General features: G+C 39.7%; 2 protein-coding genes across 3 annotated transcripts in view; both read left to right on the forward strand.

Annotated features, from left to right (window-relative positions):
• Nucleotides 1-7,507, forward strand: part of abcc4 (ATP binding cassette subfamily C member 4 (PEL blood group)) — a 55,361-nt gene extending 47,854 nt beyond the window's left edge. For both annotated transcript variants that reach the window (XM_066666606.1, XM_066666605.1), the window contains exons 24-30: nt 297-397; nt 517-708; nt 852-1,097; nt 1,339-1,511; nt 1,698-1,803; nt 2,883-3,017; nt 5,120-7,507. In XM_066666606.1, coding sequence (XP_066522703.1) covers nt 297-397; nt 517-708; nt 852-1,097; nt 1,339-1,511; nt 1,698-1,803; nt 2,883-3,017; nt 5,120-5,209 — 1,043 coding nt within the window. In that variant the 3' untranslated portion in view covers nt 5,210-7,507. The remainder of the gene's footprint in view (nt 1-296; nt 398-516; nt 709-851; nt 1,098-1,338; nt 1,512-1,697; nt 1,804-2,882; nt 3,018-5,119) is intronic.
• Nucleotides 7,508-15,658: 8,151 nt separating this feature from the next.
• Nucleotides 15,659-16,950, forward strand: sox21a (SRY-box transcription factor 21a). The gene has a single exon (XM_066664864.1). It carries the CDS (start codon nt 16,243-16,245, stop codon nt 16,939-16,941), a length of 699 nt encoding a protein of 232 aa, XP_066520961.1. The 5' UTR covers nt 15,659-16,242; the 3' UTR covers nt 16,942-16,950.
• The last annotated feature ends 2,986 nt before the right edge of the window (nt 16,951-19,936 follow it).

Consider the following 19,936-nt stretch of genomic DNA (forward strand, 5'->3'; position numbering starts at 1 on the left):
GAAACACAGATTAAACTTTGTTTTGAATTCCCGTGGGTACTCCATTTATCTCCCGCAGTCCAAAAACATGTTGGTAGGTAGATTATCTGTGCAAAGGTGTCCATAGGTTTGAGTGTGTAGTGACTGGACAAATGTGTGATGCCCTGTGGTGGACTGATGCCCAGAATAGGGTGTGTATGAATGAAAGAATGAACAAATTAATGTTTTAGTGGAAAGATTTGGATTTTTGTTGCATGTTCATGTTTGGTTTATGTGACAAAGCTAGTACTGATGCCTTTCTGGCCTCTCTCTAATAGATCTGGATGCAGGAGCTGTGGGGTTGGCCTTGTCCTATGCAGTTACTCTGATGGGTATGTTCCAGTGGGGAGTGAGACAGAGTGCTGAAGTGGAGAACATGGTACATACTAGTTTTTTTTTTTAGCTTTGGTTGTGAATATAAAGAGAAAAATATTAAGAAACCAATAAAGTTTGAAAGTTCCAGTTGAACTGGATCTCATTCTGATTGTTTGTGTGTAGATGACTTCAGTGGAAAGGGTAGTGGAATACACAGAACTTGAGAATGAAGCACCATGGGAGACACAGAAGCGGCCTCCTCCAGAGTGGCCTAATCAGGGCCTGATCACCTTTGACCGGGTCAATTTCTCCTACAGTTCTGATGGGCCTGTGGTCCTCAAGAATATGTCAGCCGTTTTCAGACCCAAAGAGAAGGTGAGTCTAATATACCGACCATAATTACCATAAACATCTTAAGCTTCTTAGTATGTTGCAGTCAACAGCATCCACTAAGCTTGCTATGGACACCCATGTCTAGCTCTAGCTAATTTTCCTGATGTGATCTTTGCATTTTTAAGGTTGGTATTGTCGGTAGGACTGGTGCTGGAAAGAGTTCCCTGATCTCTGCGTTGTTCCGCCTGGCAGAGCCAGAGGGTAACATCTATGTGGATGGTATACTGACCTCAGAGATTGGCCTGCATGACCTCCGCAAGAAGATGTCTATCATCCCCCAGGATCCTGTGCTATTCGCTGGCACTATGCGAAAGAACCTAGACCCCTTCAATGAGCATTCAGATGAAGCCCTTTGGAATGCTTTGGAAGAGGTATACACAGACAGGCATGAAAAACAGTAGAATGCAATGCATGTGAAGACATATTGTACTTACATAGGAGGTTAACAATACAAATACAAATATAAACACAACCACGCATCCAGCGTCACTAATAAGCATGTTCTCTGTACAATTGGATTTGAAGATTGAGCCCAGGGATGTACATTATAATTATAGAAAGAGTCCATTTGGGTGTGTGCGTACGCTTAAATGCACCTGTATACACTTTCAGGTTCAGCTGAAATCAGTGGTGGAGGAGTTGCCCAGTAAGCTGGAAACAGTTCTGGCTGAATCTGGTTCTAACTTCAGTGTTGGGCAGCGGCAGCTTGTTTGTCTGGCCAGAGCCATTCTGAGGAAGAACCGCATCCTCATCATTGATGAGGCCACAGCTAATGTAGACCCAAGGTAATTGTCTGTACCATTTTAAATTTCACCACTGACCTACTGTGTTCAGTCGTGCCAAGTTTTAATATACAGAGTGAAGTCTGCAAGTGATTACACAAGCTCTTGTGGTGAGCTGTAGGAATTACATGTTTCATTCACCCCTGTCTTATCTTGGAAAGCTGTGGTTGTGTGCCTGCATTTTTACAGAACAGATGAGCTCATTCAGAAGACCATTCGGGAGAAGTTCCAGGAGTGCACGGTCCTCACCATTGCCCACAGACTGAACACAATCATAGACAGTGACCGCATACTGGTGAGTGGTACAAAACACTGACATGAATTCCGGCCTTTAGCATGTGCCTTATTTTTACAAATATCATGTAGGTCTATCTGAAAGCCAAGAGTTTTTAAAAGAAAATGATTCAATCCACTGTTTCTATCAGTTGAATATTTGGGTGGTGGATCATTCTCAGCACTGACGTGATGGTGGTGTGTTTGTGTGTGTTGTGCTGATACGAGTGGATGAGGCATGGCAGTGCTGCTGGAGTTTTTAAACACTGTCAACTCACTGTCCACTCTGTTACACACACCTACCTCAGTAGTTCACCTTGTAGGTGTAAAGTCAGAGATAGTAGCTCATCCTCTAGTCTTCATCGGTAGACACAGGAAAATGTCAGCTGGAGGTTTTTGCTTGGTGCACTATTCTCAGTCCAGCTAAGCCTATTTTCTTTTACAAAATATTGAGCTGGGTACGTGCTCTGTTTACCAAGATATCAAGTGGTAATGAAACAAGTTGGGGTTAATAGGATTCTCTGTGCAGTTTTCTTCAGGTGAACTCTGGATCCTGGAACTCATGTGGATGTCAGTTTGACACATGGTACAGATCTACACTGTACATTAGACTAGTGGGCTTTCAATTTACCTGTGTACATTTTTCTCAGTTAATTTACACTAAAGTTTTGTCAGGAATTGGACATGTTGTCTGACACAAATTGGCAGGAGTACACATGCTGACTCGCACTGGCCTTCATACTACTTTCAGTCATTTCTCTTTTTTCTGTGGTCAGTTCAGTGCCACCCGCGATGTAGCTGTATTATTAGCTAAACCATAGCACACCCCCCAGCTCAAACTCACACCTTACATAATTACTGTTTACCTCACACACACACTTATTCTGACGCTATTACAGCTTACTTGCTAAACCACTGCTGTAATTATTGTTGGTCAAGATCTGGAACAAGAGGCATAAACCCTGACGCCTGATACAAATAATGATTCAGAAATACTGCTGACATCACAGATACTGTAAACATACATGGATGATTAGCCCTCAACTGCATATATTGGGTAAGCATTATCTCTTAATAAGTAACAAGGCTTTCTGCTGGCAGGTTCTCGATGCAGGTCGGATCCATGACTATGATGAACCTCATGTTCTGCTCCAGAACCAAGATGGAATCTTTTACAAGATGGTGCAACAGACAGGAAAGGCAGAGGCAGCTTCCCTAAAGCAGCTGGCAAAACAGGTACACACAACAGTAATACCGAGAGTCATACTGTCTCAATCACGTATATTCTCATGCTCTTGGTTGATATTGCCTTGTAACCCCTTGACACAGCGTTTCAAATTTTGACCATTGAAAATGCAGACCCTTTAGGCTGAGGGCCTACCTGCCTTTTAAATCACTAGATTCAAAAGCTAACATTAACAATATAACAACTGTTTAGTCTTTTTCATAGATAATTCCTTCAAATCAAATTCTGTTGGAATTTTTAAGTGTTAATAGTGCAGTACGGTTTAACAAATGTGACAATAGCTTCTTCAAATCCAGTAAAAACAAACCAAATTGTCATATACATAATCATAAATATTACAACTAGCATCGAATGTTTTGATGACTACTCCTTCCATAAAAAAGAATCTAAGAGTCTGTAAGATTAAAAGATAGTTAGTGGTACAAAACAAAAAACAAATTCAGAATAGCTATAAAAATATGATTAAATATATACAGAGACAAAAAATATAACTAAGGAAAAATGTGCAATGGAGTAAAATAGGGATGTAATAAACACAGAGCTCTAATAGAGCACTGAAAATAAACATATATCAGATCAGATACAAATAGAGGTTTAAAAATAAAGATGTATAAGCAGAGGCAATGGAAACTATGGAAAATAATTGAATGTTCAGACTGTTGTGCAGTACAGTGGTAAATAGTTCCATGTAAAGTTTTGAATTCAAAATGTGCACAAACAGATCAGGAGATGTTTAAGGGTCATTAATGTCCATTGTGTGTGTGTTTTGGGGGAGAGGGTGGTATGCTCTTGGTTTATTGTCCCAAGTTGGCTTGGGGGAGCAAGCTGCCCTTCATTCCCTCTGTATTTCCCTTCTTTTTTTAAACTCAGATTTTCCTAAAACATGTTGAATCGTCTTTTAACCCATCAGCTGTTATTGCAGTTATGGTCCAGTTTGCCAGAGTTAACACCCACTAAACATGTTGGATCACAGCCTGAGCAATATGGAGGGGGTCTGTGTATTGAATTTGTTGATACTATTTGTGGTGTGAAACACTTTCTTCATAAATATCACTCTAGGAAAGTGAAGATCCATTCATATCACATCATATATTATTCCCTTATTTGACTAGTGTAATGACAACTCACAGTTAATAGGAGCTGAAGGATGCTTGTTCATTTAATATATATTTTATATATAATAAATGTTTCTATTATTCTGCTTGTGCATTTTTAATATTGGCCCGAATTTGTTTGATTGTTTGATGGCATTCATATCCAGTGTTCCATATGTCTACCCCTGCTCTTGTACAATAAAAACCTGCACTAATATATTTGCACACACTCATACAAAGCACAAACACTGTGCTACAAAAAAAACAAAAAAACACCCATAACGCTTCACCTCCACCACAAACAACAAACAGCATGTCCTCTTTTCTCCCGTTCTGTGCCACATGCACCCGTGCCAGAAACACACAAAACTCAACATTTCAAAGAGACCTGGCCATTGTACCCTTCTTCCGTATCAGTTTCTCCCTCCACAGTGGCAGGCTGATGGGGGTTATTGTAGGAGCCTCTTGCCCCCCTCATTTTCTCTCTAGATCAAGTTCCAGTTTGCCTCCCTCACTGCTGAGCTCATTCACAGAGCAGGCCCTCTGGAGCTGACCGGTGGGCTTTCAAACATACATCACCTGATACCGCACCACTCTGCCTTTGTGCCTTGTGAATGCAAGCTCAATTGGGAGTATATCTGATAGTATGGCCAACTGTTTGTCAGTCGCTATTTGTGTCGTTGGGACTTTTTCTTTTCCATCTGAAAAAGAAATGGAACGCCAGGTGTCTCTTTGTCTCTTGAATTCTTTCTCAGCCAATCACTGCTCACAGATGCAATGTAAGGTTTTGATTTCTGCAAAATAATGATATTAAAGAAGGGGGAATTTTGGAGCCATTCGGTGATCTATTGTGCACATTCTTATGTTTTGGAAATTCTTTGTGGACTGACAAAGGAAATAAGGGGCATGTTTCATCTCCATCCAAGTCTTCTGAAAAGACCTTGTGCAACTCTTCAGCTGCGTAACATTCACATTTCCTTTCTCTCCTCTGCCCGCAGGCATATATGAATCGCAGTCGGACCAACCTGGCCAACAGCTATGCCCCTAGCAAAGACGCTAACCTGGTTATCTTTGAGACTGCTCTATGAGGGCCTAGTTTCCAGTGCACAAGTCAAATAGATACGTACAAATAGCTCACCGCACATCTCTCTATGGAGCCTGAGGGGGGCTGATGTATCTGCCTTATCCACATCACTCAAAGCCCTCTGTATGGACAAAGGGGGGGGTCAGCGCACACCCAAAGTACACAAGCTCATGCTGGATATATACTACTCTGAGCTTGAGAGAGAAAAGGACACTGAAATACACATCAGCAAAGATGAAGACTGTCTAGCACTTCTCCAGGCATTCGGTTGTATTGCCTAAACCAGCACTCTCATCTAACTACTATTTAACTAATGATTTCATTTTTTCATTTTCGTGATATGCACAAATATGTGGGAGGACTATTGATTGTAAAGCATTGTAATATGTGCCTTACAAAGCTCATATAGCTGAAGTTCCCAGGGAATTGAGTAGAGGCATATAGTTACTTTGGCCACTTGACTATACTTGCCTCTTTCATTTAAGCTGTGCCTTCAGTCCCATGGTTATGTAATTTATGATATTGCTGGACTTCTTTGTATTGCTTGTAGAAACATTATTTATTGATATTATTAATATAATATTCTTGGTATAGAACTATATGGCACTCAGACATACGCACACACTACATATATATGTGCACAGAACAGCCATAACATTATGACCACATCCTTTATTTGTACTATTTGACTCTAGTTCATTTGCTGCTCTGCATATAGTTGTTGGCCCCCATTTCAGTGTATTCTTGAATGGACAGGAACACCACAACAGTAGGAATGATTTGGGTGGTGGACCGATCTCAGTACTACATTGACTCTGACGTGGTCGTGGTGTGTTTGTTTCTAAACACTGTGTTGGTACCAGTGGATCAGACACAGCAGGGCTGCTGGAGTTTTTAAACATTGTGTCCACTCACTCTCCACAGTATTAGACACACCTGCCTTGTTGGTCCACCTTCTAGATGTAAAGTCAGAGACAGTAGCTCATCTGTCGCTGCACAGTGTGTGTTGGTCGTCCTCTAAGTCTTCCATCAGTGGACACTAGAGGCTACCCACAGGACACTGTTGGTTAGATATTTTTAGTTGGTGTTTAGTTTTTAAAAAAATCCAGCAGCACTTAAACAAGGAGGTAGTAATGTTAAAGGTGCTGTGTGTGTGTGTAAGTATATTGAAAGTAAAACTATGATATTTGTGGGAAACCTCTGGGACAGTTTACGCTGTTTTATTTCTTTAGGTAGACGTGTTTTTTTTTTGTTTTTTTTTTTTGCACATTTCTTCGCCATCCTTACCCACACAGTAAACCAGCTCTTTATTTATTGTGGCTAAATGTATTAGACACGTTAATTACCAGTGCAAGCTTTTCATCATGCTGTGCATTTGACTGTAACTGTATCTTATGCTGCAGGATGAACAGTGCAGAATGATCAAACGCCCCCTACAGCCCTGTTTATTAGATACTGGAATCCACATACTATAAAAAATTATTTTTATTTTAGTTGTTTTTTTGTGTTTGTTTTGGTCTGTATTCTGAATATCATATGATGATAAATCTTAGTGAATTGTTATTTTCATTGCCTGTTTGATGCATTATTGTATGCATGGTGAACAGAATGCACATGTTTATAATTGACAATCTTTATTCTAGAAGACAATATTTAAAATATTGTGTAATATAAGATTTTGCCTGGTCCAGAATTAAGAATTCTAGACCAGGATCAAATCTCAAATCCCTTCTATTAGAACAGCGTTTCTTGTTGGCTTGTGTTAGAAAGACGGTCTCGTGTCCATGGTCTGTGTTCCCGGTTGTAAAGGGTATTCTGTAGCTGGTATTGTTAGTCTTGGTAATTGTGAGCTTGAAAGGGACAGCCAATATAAAAATGTACAGATGTTTCTGTGCCTTCATTGTGAGCTTGTTTGCTCAGCTGTTGCACTAACAGTCCTCTGTGTCTTAATGCTCTATGGGTTTACTTGAATATGACCAAATCATTTAGTTTTGTCTCATTTATTTGTATTACATATTTAAAGAAAGAGCTTGTTAGAGTCATTATTATTAGTAGGTAGTACAGTTTAGTCTTATCTTGCTGCATGTTTTCAGTTTTTATAGTTCAAGACTCATCAGTTACAGAATGATATGAACCATCCAGTTACTTCTGCTCTTTTTGGCCTAAATGAGATGAAATGTAACCTTCAAGCACTTCACTTTAAAACATCATACAAAAGAAAAAGCTCTGATTACTTTGTTTTCTCTGCTGGAAGACCTATTAAAGATTGTATCTTGTAATTGTCTATTGTGTTATTATATCGTGGAACATGTTAAGGTTAATGATTAAACATACTCATTATTCAAAAGGGCAATGTGCAGTTTCTTCTAAATCAATGCAGTGGCTATTGATCAATGTTTCTTGATTAGTCAGGATTATATTATACTCTTTCATTACAAAAAGAAGATTTTTTTGATGGCATTTTCAGCCAAAATGACCCCCTTGTTTCTACAAGTGTTCATTTGACCTACTCTGCATAATTTCTTAGCTCGTTTTCAGCCTGTTTGTATTCCCTCAATGTTCAGGACCACCGTAGTGCAGGTAGTGGATCATCCTGAGCACAGAAATGACACTGACATGGTGGTGGTGTGTTGGTGTCTCTAATTTTGGTACGAGTGGATCAGCAGTGCTGCTAGAGTTTTTTAACAGCTCAGGGTCACTGCTGAATGGAGAATAGTCCATTATCCAGTCCACTAACTAGACAACAGCATCCTGTGACCGCTGATGAAGGACTAGAAGACGACCAACATATTGACAACAGATGATCTACTCTCTCTGACTTTTTATCTGCAAGGTGGACCATCAGTAAGGGTGTGTGACAGACTGGAGAGTAAATAGACACTTTTAAAAACTCAGCACTGCTGTGTCTGATCAACCAGTACAGCACACTAACACACCAGAACCATGTGGTTAGAGAAACTACAAAATGTATCTACATGGTAAAATGAGCTGATGTACAGCGAGTGTAAAGAAAAAGAGGTCATTTTAACGTTATGGCTGATTGACATATCGGTCACTTTTGATCATATTAGTGATTATCTAAGTAATATAAATATAAATCTACAAAGTATTTTAATTTGTTTGTTTTTGTTAAATTCAAATAGTATGGGACTACTACAAATATCTTTAATATACATTTTATATATATATATATATATATATATATATATATATATATGTGTGTGTGTGTGTGTGTATATGCCATGGATGTTGAGAGAAGAGGAAGCACTGTACCCCAGTCTTGGGGATCAAACCCGATTAACTTTAGATCACAAGCCCACCTCAAACATTTAGGACACAGCTGCCCCAAATGTTTAACAATTTAATGATTTTTAATTAACGTCTCCACATAAAATGCTATATGTAACTCATTTAATATTTCTAAGAGGATGTGAGGTATTTTACCAATGAGCAAAGGGAAAATCCCCACCTATGTATTGTTCCAGTGCTTTTCGCAAAGATAATGGGTTTAAAGGCTGTGTTCTGCCGAAGGGGTGGTGGGCTTTTGTTTACAGTCCTCACTGAAGTCTTGTGCTGTTTTGAGATTGCATTGTGGCTGTGTGAAAAAAGGCTTCTCCCTGAAGGCAGAATGGTAGTTTAACTGTGAACAGGAGTGGAAGTGTTGGGCAAAACAGGTGTCGAATCTCCCTCTCTTGCCCTCTCCGTTTGCATGTACGCAATCCTGAGAGCGTAAGCGATACTTTGAACCATTCTTCTCGTCGATGGGCAAACAAAAGTGAGAGATGTTTGCAGAGGAGGGTCCCATTGTGTCCAGTTCAAAGGTGTGCATGTGACGGAATGCATGGCTTGACTTTATCATTTAGAAAGGAGCTCTTAAAGCATAAGGTTGCGGGCATATATGAAATGGATCGCCAAAATCCATTCTTGATGGAGAGACACAAGGTATACCTCCCTGAAGCTGTAAACGTATGCTGAAGCAGACGACACTATTTTAAATGTGGTTATGGGGTAAGTTAGTCGAGAATCTTTAAAAGGTAGGCTCTTGTGGATTTACATTATAATATGCAACATATATTCTGTAGTCAACCAGATTAAGTATGTAATTTTTCCCCCTATTTCTTTACCCATTTCGGTCAATTATCTAAGACTCCCCCTGTCAGACACAATAAGATAAACCTGGGTATGTGAAGGCAAACACGAAGCCAACCCTTCTGGATCGTTCAATGTGCCAGAGGAGAGCACCAGCTGCACAGATCTGTCACATCAGGCTTGCGCTGTCTAGCACTGTGTTTGTAGGATGGGCCAGAGGGAGGGAGGGCTATCCCACCCACTCACCCAGAGAGAAAAGCCATTGTGCTCATTGGGATGCATCTCTAGAGCCCCTTTTGCATATCAACTCTGGAAAAACTCCAGAGAAACTTTGACGTGTCAAGTCCATAGTGGAAGATGTTCTGGGTGAGACGCATTCTAGTGGTGAGAAATGCTCTGTATGCTTTGGCAGGAAGCAGCACATGTGCAACATCTGCAGGAGATATTCTGGGACATTAGCGGCACTGTTCACATACACTCAGACTTTACACTGATGATTTTACTAGAGTATTAGTGGGATAAAGTCCAGGACAAATATTACGGGTGTTTGCCTTCACACAGACTTTTCTGCGAAAGGGTTGTGGGATTAAAATTGGTGATCTACTGAAAACAGGGCCAATGCTTAGACTGTTGCTCAGGAACATAAAAAATTGTGGCAGAAAATAACATAATAGGTGCATGGCGATCGCATGGCTGGTTTGGTGCCTATAAAATCTTTCAATAAACAGTTCATTATTCTAAATGAGTCACATGAGTGTGAAGTACCTCTTTTCATTTTTAAAGAACTACCACATTTAGTGCTTCAATGGAATGCCTTAAATGCTGTGCTGGTTTAAGATGGCTATGCCCTCAGTAAAATCAATACAATTGAGAAAACAACTAGTTTCTGGGAGAATACAGTGGTTCTAAGTGAAGTCAAGTGTAGTTGTATATCAGTCTAAAAGAGTAGCCTATGTCATTCTTTAGGACTGATTTCAAAATATATTTAGAAAATAGTTCAAAGGTGAAGTGGATGCGGAAATGCAGCCTCTACTGTCTCAAAAATGGGAAACATTAGAGATATAACACAGCAGTGTACGATCCGCTGAGGGTAAACAAATTTTGAAAACTTGTCAAGACAATACAACTTGGCCTTTTTTTTCTCCATTCTCCCCTATCCATTCTGTTCCCTTAGGACCCTGATCCCTCCCTTTAAAATCCTGCTGCCTTGCTGATAGATGAGGATTCCTACCCTTTCTGCCCTTCTGTTCAGTGAAAAAAGCTCTCAGCAGTTTTTCTCCCAAGCCAAAGCTTCAAAAGACTCCCAGTGAATGTGATTAGGTTGAGGGACCAAAGACAAATTGAGTGGACAAAAACACTGCTCATTGTCTTGCCATTCACTCCTATTGTCCTCATTCACTAGAGTCACAAATTTCAGGGCATTAGCCACACAGCGTGACCATCTTTCTCCCTCATTGGAGTTATCCTCCTCCCTTCTTTCACAGTCATTAGATTCATTACAGACCACAAAGAACAGCCAACAAAACAGCTTGTGATGTCAGCTGGATTCTGGCCTCCCCATGGGAGAACGAACAGAGGAGGACACTCTTGAGATGGACACTGGAATGGGAAGAATCTTAAAACGACTGAAGCTTTGACTTAACCAGCAGGTTTTTCTACCCTGTGGCCTAAAAATGAATAGAAAACTAAATAAATATTCATTAATTACATTTGTCGTACAATTCTAATAAATCTTCAGTTATAACTGTTATAAAAAGTTTCTATAAAAATGATATGGTACAAGTATCTTTCAGAAAGGCTGTTGAAAAGAAATGTCCAGCAGACGGTTCAGTAAGAATCTAAAAGTGGTTCTGTTGGCACTTTACAAAATGAATGAAAAATACTAAAAGAAAAATGACTCTTCTCCGGCTCTTGTGCAATAAAATAATTGCCAATAAAAATCTGAATAACTGTACAAAATATATGTATATTCACAGCACTCAACGCTGTTCGAGCAGCTGACACTTAGAAGTGCTGTAGCAAATAGTGTGGCATGCTTCACTACGCCAGTCAACACAAAGTTCATCTGAACCATACACAGTTCTATTATTGATGTTTCGTACATATACTTTAGTGTCTACTGCAGCTTGCCCCTATTCTTCCTGGTGAAAGTCCTCAGAGAAGCATCAGCTATGGCACCAAGGTTACATCATTGTGAAGAAGAACAGAGCACAGCTGTGTGAAGAGAAGGGGCCCTCTTCTTCAATGATGAGAAGTGAAAGCCTTTTTTTTGAGCGCATTGTTCCCTCCTTCCCTTTTCTCAAAAGAACTTTCTTTTCTTTAGCCACTAAATGAGCTTCTCCTTCAGAGATAATTCAGATCACCCATGCAATGCAACCCCGGCTTTATGACCAGAGAAGTTTTAAGAGAGGAAAGAGGCGGAGAAAATTCAAACCAGACTTTGAATCATTTGTCTCTTTAATTACATTTCAGCGTATTGTCCCGGTGTTATCCACACTTTGGATCAGACACCCTTTGGGTTCTTAGAAAGTGAAGCCTACACATGGGCACTTGTGAAAATCTTTTATTGTTTCCGCTTTCTCCAAAATAAGTTTTCCTTTCTTGCTTATAACATTTGATGGATTGCCCTGATTTTATTATACATAGGATTAGGATATTTATAATTGATGCTCTGCTCATCCCAGCCGGCCAAAAAGTAGCCTAGCAAAAGCACATCCTGAATCTCGCAAGACTTCGCTTTGTTTACACATTCAGTCTGTCACTGACTGAATGAAACCCTTTCTTAGTCAGACCGACCAGTGTGTTCTGAGCAAACAGTGGCCTTCTGCTTTGTAAGAATCAACAAGAACTTTCTCATAAGAGATGCCCCGTAAAAGAAAAGAATTCGAACCAAATTACAATCATTGCTGGTCCATCTTCTAGCTAGTAACTTTCATAGTGTTATGTTTTATTCTGCTGTGAAGTATTATGTCCCTCAATCTTCTGCTAGACAAATTCACAGCTTAAAGTTCATTCATTCAGTGTCTGAAAGTGCTTATTTAGTGCAGGGTTACGGTGGGTCCGGAGCCGACCCGGAGTCAGTGGGCGAAGTTGTGATCACACCCACTGCAGATTTTGGTTATTTACCATTACACAGTTTCCCTTACACAAGTAAAAATTATTTAATATATACATATAGACATATATAGACCTCCAAACGTCTTGTGGCCTTCAGATCAGCTCAAGAACAGTGTTCACAGTTGCTGTTTATAGCTGTTTGTATGCATTGTGTTAAAATTGTATTATATTACATACATCTGCATCTATTTCCTGTTTACTGTTATATCACCTTGTGTTGTATTTATGTTGACAGTTGTCAGCACCTTCCATTTTAAGGCAGTTCAGTTTATTTAATTGCAGTTTTGTTTATACAGTGTTTTTACTGACGTTGTCAGAAAGCTGTGTCCTGTCACAAATGAGCAAGCAAAAGCGACAGTAGGAAGAAAATACTCCCAAGTCAGTGTTCCTCAAAGCGCCCGTCAGTGCTGTAAGTGTGGGTTCCACTTTTAGAGCCAAAGCAATGGAAAAAATGCAGCCTGCTTCAGCGATGTTGTAAAGGCTGTTAATTTCCCAGGTGTATGGTGTTGCTTTATTTTCACTCATTGTGGGAATGAAAAGGTAAGAGAGAGCTTTTCTGTAGCAGGCAAAGATTGTATCCCTGATCATCTCCTAAAACATTATCCTACTTAAAGCAACTTACACCCTATGAAAAACACCCTGGTTCATTTGAGCACTGTTTAATGGCGGGCATTTCAGTTACACAGCCACGCTGAATGATGCCTGTTCCCTTTGCAGTATCTTACTCATGTCAATCTGCACCTGTTCTATGAGAAGCTCATGGCACGGGCTGAGGTGCATTATCATCTTAATCCTCCTGCTGCTCTTTCACTGCAACAAAGAGTTCTCTCAGCACAACATTACTCTCTTCAGCCAGTAATAAACACGTGTAATACAAACCTAAGAGGAGACCTAACCAACCACTTTAATCGTTTGACTAATGCATCTAATGTAGGTCTGAATGATTAGGGGGAAATATCTAATTGCAATTTTTGACCTATATTGAAACTGCAGTATCTTCTATAAATATCTAGGCCTTTTTTGGGGTGTTGGGTGTGACGTGATGTCACAACTCATTTGTTTGGTAGCCTTTTGTTGGTCTAACCGATGTGCAGGCAGTTATTTACCGTGTGAATCTTGTTGACGTATATAAAATAGTGTTAATCTTAAAATATGCCATGATATAAACATTTACCAGTGTTATATTCATATATTTATATATGAATATATATTAATTTTAACAGTATCTAAATCTCCAAACATCTGCAACTGCTGCCAAACGGTAAGGGCCCGTCAAGTTGCCGAATGACTGACAGTGGCATCATCATAATAATGTACACAGCATGGTGTCAGTAGCAGAGTGATATCACCACCAGAAACCTCAGCCAAAAAATAAATAAATAAAATCTAAGTCTAGCCCAGTTAGCCTGGATTTGGAAGGTGTCTCTGCAGCAGATGAGTGCAGAGAAGCAGACGGAGATGAGCCAGTAGTCTGTGATATGTAGAATAACACACTTTGTGCTGATATCTGAGATGCATGTTCTGGATATTTTTTTTTTACTTTTTTTAGATGTTCAAATACTTACAGAAGCATTTCTTAGTTTTTGAAAACCTATGTATACAATGGTATTATAAGAACAAGGATTTATTTAAGCTACATCAGATGAGAGGGAATTCTGTTAAGATGAATATCAGCTCAGCCGTGATTTGGCACAAGGCCTCGGGCCACCATCGTTAATAAATTTGAGTTGGTAAATATCTCTACAGTCCAACATTTTGCTTTAAAACATCTCAGCAGCTGAAGTACATATAGATTAGGTATTAGGTATTCTTCATTAAGTGAATGTTTGCAAGGGAAAAAAAATCCCCAAAAAATACATCACATCAACCGTGAAACAAAGTCTACACATAGTTTCAGCCACTACAAACCCCATTTATTAGTGAACAGGCCTAAACCACAACAGATTATGATCAGTTCATAATTTAATTGATTTGACCAAAACAAACATTTTGTAACTGGATCATTATCAGCACATGAACATTTTCCTGCACAGTAGCTTTCTAATTTGTGTACATCTACTTTACGTCAGGCCAGCTACTTTGTGTCATGTACATTTATCTGTAAAAACAGTTTAAACCTAACAGAGGACTACTACTGGTGCTGTAGAGCTTCCCTTAAAAGCTCAATCTGAAAGTCTCTTGTCCAATTAAATATCTCAGATGGAATTATTGATTCATTGTCTGTAACCGCTTATCCAGTTCAGGGTCGCGGTGGGTCCGGTGCCTACCCGGAATCACTGGGCGCAATGCAGGAACACACCCTGGAGGGGGCGCCATATGGTATTTCATGTCATTAAATAGTTTTATCATTATAAACTAGCCAAAATGCTTAATGCATCTATGAGTCCTATGAGAAATATATGGAATTCTGGTCATGGTGAAATAGTGGCAAATAAGAAATGAAAATTTTTGAAAGACATTTTTTATTTACTTATTTATTTATTTAGAACTGAAGCAAAGCATTAGCTAAATATGAATACAAATACTAAACAAAACTGTTGTAAAACAACATATTTGTAAGAATATACCTAATAGTCTTATATTGTAGTTAATTTTTTGGGAGGAAGCATTTAGAGCTACTAAACACTGCGGGTGTATGATTCTATCACTTCCACTGTAAAATTACTACACTGAAATTCCCATCAAAACAAACCGTATGATTAAGTTTCGGTGGTGGAACACCCTTTAAAACTTCGAGTTTTCTCACATTTTCAGTGTATTTTTGCTCATTATTACCAACGTTTCAGCTGTTCTAAAGGATTCTTAGAAGATAACAAATGCTCCAGAACGTGTGGTTCCTATCACGACCACTATGACTTTGTTTACATTTCTAGTAGTTTTCGGAAGATGGAGTAGTAGACGCTTGCTTTAAAAGATTTAACAGATTTATTTTCTGTGATTTATTTTTTCTTGTCTTTGTGAAGTAAACAGTACATCAACTTTACAAAGAAGGCGATAAACTTACAAACCATAGAAAACTCTGATAAGGTCTTGTATCAGTTAAAAGGAGCAGGTGCTGATTAAAGCGTGTATAATAGCTGTGTGTTAGTGAATTGGTTTAACGGTGTCGTTCACGGTTAAACTAAACTTGATAAGGTGTGGGCGCGGGAACGCGCTTTGGAAAGCTCCGCCCAGAGGCTTCCCTCTTTCTCCTCCTCGCCCCATGAGGTCATCGCGGCTTATTTTACTGAAGAAACCAGTTGTGCGCTCGAGCGGCGGCGGGCTGGTCGCTGAGCACCTGTTGAAGAAACACTCGCACTCCCTCCTCTCATAAACAGACTGAAGCGCGCGGGAAGCGGACAGACTCGGGCAGCCTTCAGTAAAAGGACTTAACCGGAGAAGCCACGGGACATGTTCGGACACAGTAAAGTTTAAGAGCGAAAGTGTATCTTCTTAATTAAGCATGTGGGTTGTATTGTGTGTTTCTCTGGGAGTTAAAAAGCTACAGCCCTAGTCCAAATTCTTGTTTCACCTGTTTATCGGGACTACAACAATACTTTGTTCAAAGTTGGAAGCTGCTGGGGACGGTGCCTGCTCGCGCAAAGCCTCTGAAGTGTTTACCGTACTTAATGCTGAAGTGTGAATGTCGGTTATATGTATTTTATCTACCACTCTCTGGGCTAAAACTCAAACATAGGATTTAAAGCCCACTCTCCAGTTATGGATTTTCTTCACTTCTCCACTGACACTTTTCCCTGAAAAGTGTTCTCACATAAGTTTAAAGCCATAAATATCAACCGTGACCACTGTCGGATCTGAAAGTGGAACAGGGCGCGAGGACGCGGACGCGAGATGTCCAAGCCGGTTGACCACGTGAAGCGGCCGATGAACGCTTTCATGGTGTGGTCCAGGGCTCAGCGTAGGAAGATGGCACTGGACAACCCCAAGATGCACAATTCGGAGATCAGCAAGCGACTTGGCGGCGAGTGGAAACTTCTGTCCGACTCGGAGAAACGGCCATTCATCGACGAGGCAAAGCGCCTGCGCGCCGTGCATATGAAGGAGCACCCGGACTACAAATACCGGCCGCGCCGCAAGCCCAAAAACGCAGCAAGGAAGGAGCGCTACCCGCTGAGCGCGGCCTATGGCCTCGGGGAACCCGACGGCCTGAAGGGGGCGCTCTTCCCGGGCGGGGACGCGGAGAAGGCCGCAGCTGTAGCCGCTGCCACAAGAGCCCTGCTCGGCCACCCACTAACCAGCAGCCCTTACCCCTACATGGACATACACTCGAAATTGCCCGAGCTACCCGCGTCCACTTTTGCGCACGGCGCGCTCGACTACCCTGGTCGTGTAGCTGCCTTCCCCACTGTGGGGGTCTTGGGGGGTGCCACCCACACACACCCCAGCCCAACAAACCCCGGATACATGATGCCCTGTAACTGCCCCGGCTGGACAGCGTCTGCCCCTCAGCCCCCCGTAGCTTACGTATTTTTACCGGGCATGAGCAAAGCCCTGCACGAGGCATATCCTGCGTACGCAGCGGCTTTATGATGGACACATGATGGAGGAGGAAGACTAATGGACTGATATGGACCTGGTAAAAGTTGTATATGTGTAAATAATGAAAAAAGAGCCTGTGAGTGATGTTCAGACTGTTTCATAAACGCTTAATAAAGTTACTGCTTTAATAAAGTAAATGGCAAATAAAGGCTTGGAAGATATGTTAGTATTTTTTTACAACAATTTTAAAACATTTACTCTTTTGTTTGTCACTTGTAAAAGGTGTAAAGCCTTTTAGAAAATGTACATTAAAGAAATGTATTTTTCTAGACTAAAATATTTTCCATAAAGATTATTCCGAGGTTCACCATCACCCTGCCCTTCAAGGGTTCTTTAGTACAAGCATTTTATATAAAAACCATGTGAATTTCAGTGAATGGTTTTCAATGTTCACTTGTTTTATATTATTCTCTATGGCATTGCAAGCTCAATCTCCGAAATATGGACCTGCTATATTTACACTCTCAGAAAATATGTCAGTTTGTTTTTCACTGTCACTGGAGGGACAAGGTACATCTTCCGCAACTTTAATTAAATTAGTGAAATGTACAATGTTCCATTATAATTGGTGGTTTTAATGTAGCAATGCTTTCATACACAAAGGTTTTATTTTGTTTATCCTATTTAAAATAATCCTTATTTAGTAAAATTGTTGTATTGATTATTGTACATTTACACTCTCTGTAAACAAAAATATACCCATAGAGGACCCCCCCCCCCCCTTTGAATAGGACATCACTAAGAGTGGGATCTCTGAGATATGATACACATCATTGTAAATCCCAATCCATGTCAGTGCTTGGAAAAGCATTTCGAGAGGAACTTGAGGAAAGCTTAGACATCAAATAGACGTCATTTGGATTAAAAATGTAACACTAATGAACTAATGAAAACATGCATTCCAAATTCTGCCATTTAGACCAAGTGTTTAAACACGATCCAAAGTCATAAGTGCTGTTTCTGTCATTTTTAGTCAGATGTTTTAATGTGTGCTAAAATTGCACATTAGGTTTAATATGAAAGAGAATTATAAAATGCAATACGTTTCCTACTGTTACATTTTCAATGTGATTTCACACATTACAGTTTTAGATTGTAATTGGACAATATTCTGTGAATTTGTCTTCATCAAGGAAAAAGTCATCTCCGTGCAGAAGTGATATAGTACTTTAAAGAGTCACACCAGTACGAATCAATTTTTATTTACTTTGCTAACTTGTCCATGTTGTGATTTTTATACGCTATACGTTACCATTGTCCACACAATGGCTGAGCATTTTTGTTTTGAATCTTCTGTGTTTCTAAGACAGTCTCAGTCAGATGGATTCAGACACCTAGGGTTGATTAATTCATAGACCAACGGAATCAATCCTGTAAACTTGCCGGGCTGGGCTTTAAAACTGGAGGTGAGCAGCAGAGGCGTGAACTGAGTTAAAGGAAGGGGAGTAATTGCACTTGGTATAGTGTAGATTACATCTAAATCACATTTAATGTAACATACAGTGTTCATTTAAGGAGCCTTCATGTTACAAGTGAAATAATCAACATCTTTATTATACGCATTAAATAGACAGCGATCCACGCCATCTACTGGTCACTTTCGAAAGATAATGCATCTATTTTTCTGAAAGCGAGTTGGGAATTTTATGCAAATTATCGAAGCTATATGTCCGAATTTGAGTAGGCAGATTATAATCTCCATAGAATGCATCAAACATATTGTCTCTGACGTCAGCGGAAGTTTACCACACTCAATAACAAGCGTTAATAAGAGAGTTATACAGAGAGGTTGAGATAGGGACTGAGCATTTGCACTCTCTGGATCACAATTCAATATCTCTGTTTCCTTTAACGAAAATCTTTGTAAATTGTGACTTTATCCTATAGGATATTTTATATCTGACCATGCATTTCCAGCGTGGTATTCAAAATTAAATGGGAAAAGCTTTTTTCATTTTAATTTTATTTTTGTTAGTGATGACCCATGCTTGAAAGAAAAATTAAACTGCAAATTTAATTCATTTCATTTTTAAGTTTGTCATGATATTTGCATGCACATTTAGAAAAAGCAATAGCAAAAATATGATATTGTCGTTGTATTCTTTTCATTTTAAATGTATTTTTGGCTGGAGTTACCTTCCATTAAAAGGCAGCTGGACCTGCTGTAAAAACTATAATGTTGCAGAAGGTTTTTCATTTGTATTTTTCACTAGCTCACCACACTGTAAACTTATATTATGTTTTTACAGGTTGTTCCTCTGTTTGATTAAATTTTTAGGTTTCTACATTGTACTGTACTTTCTTCTTTATTTCCAAGCACACATTGCTAGCTGAATGATGACAGGAATGGATGAAAAAACTGCAGTTATACAGAAATAAAAACCATACACTTTCACCCTATACTCAAATACATACTTAAAGCAGCATTACACAATATTTGTTCAAGTCTAATTACATAAAGAGGAAAAAATATCAGCTAAAACATACTGGCCTTCTGCTGTGAGTCACCCTGTAAACCTGAAATATTTGATCCAGTGTCAGAGCTGTCAGATCGGATTTGGTTGGAGTTTTAATATGTAATTTCATGTTAATGTCTTGTACAGTCTCAAAAAGTAGTTCTGGATCGGTACGCTGGTTACTTGAGTAATGACAGGGGGAGCATGGCACAGTGCTCAACTGTACAGTGCTGTTAGTAAAAGTATCACTGAACTTGGAGTTATATGAACTGATATGAATCATGCAAGCTGCGACGAAGGGGGCAATTTTGAGTGAGGCACAGAGAGCAAGCAAAGCACAAGGGGCTTTTCAGCAAGCCACAGTGGAGCTCATAAGCTAGTCACGAATTGCGTGAACAAAAGGAAGCTTCTTTAGAAAATATGTATGAAATTTTACTGTATTTTAGGAGGCACTCTTTCTTTCTTGTGAAACGTCTAAATTCTTTGGTGTACAGAGTGAGTCAAAAGTCGCAGGACACCTTTTATCTGAA

This window comes from Hoplias malabaricus, chromosome 3, assembly GCF_029633855.1.
Source record: "Hoplias malabaricus isolate fHopMal1 chromosome 3, fHopMal1.hap1, whole genome shotgun sequence".
NCBI lineage: Eukaryota > Metazoa > Chordata > Actinopteri > Characiformes > Erythrinidae > Hoplias > Hoplias malabaricus.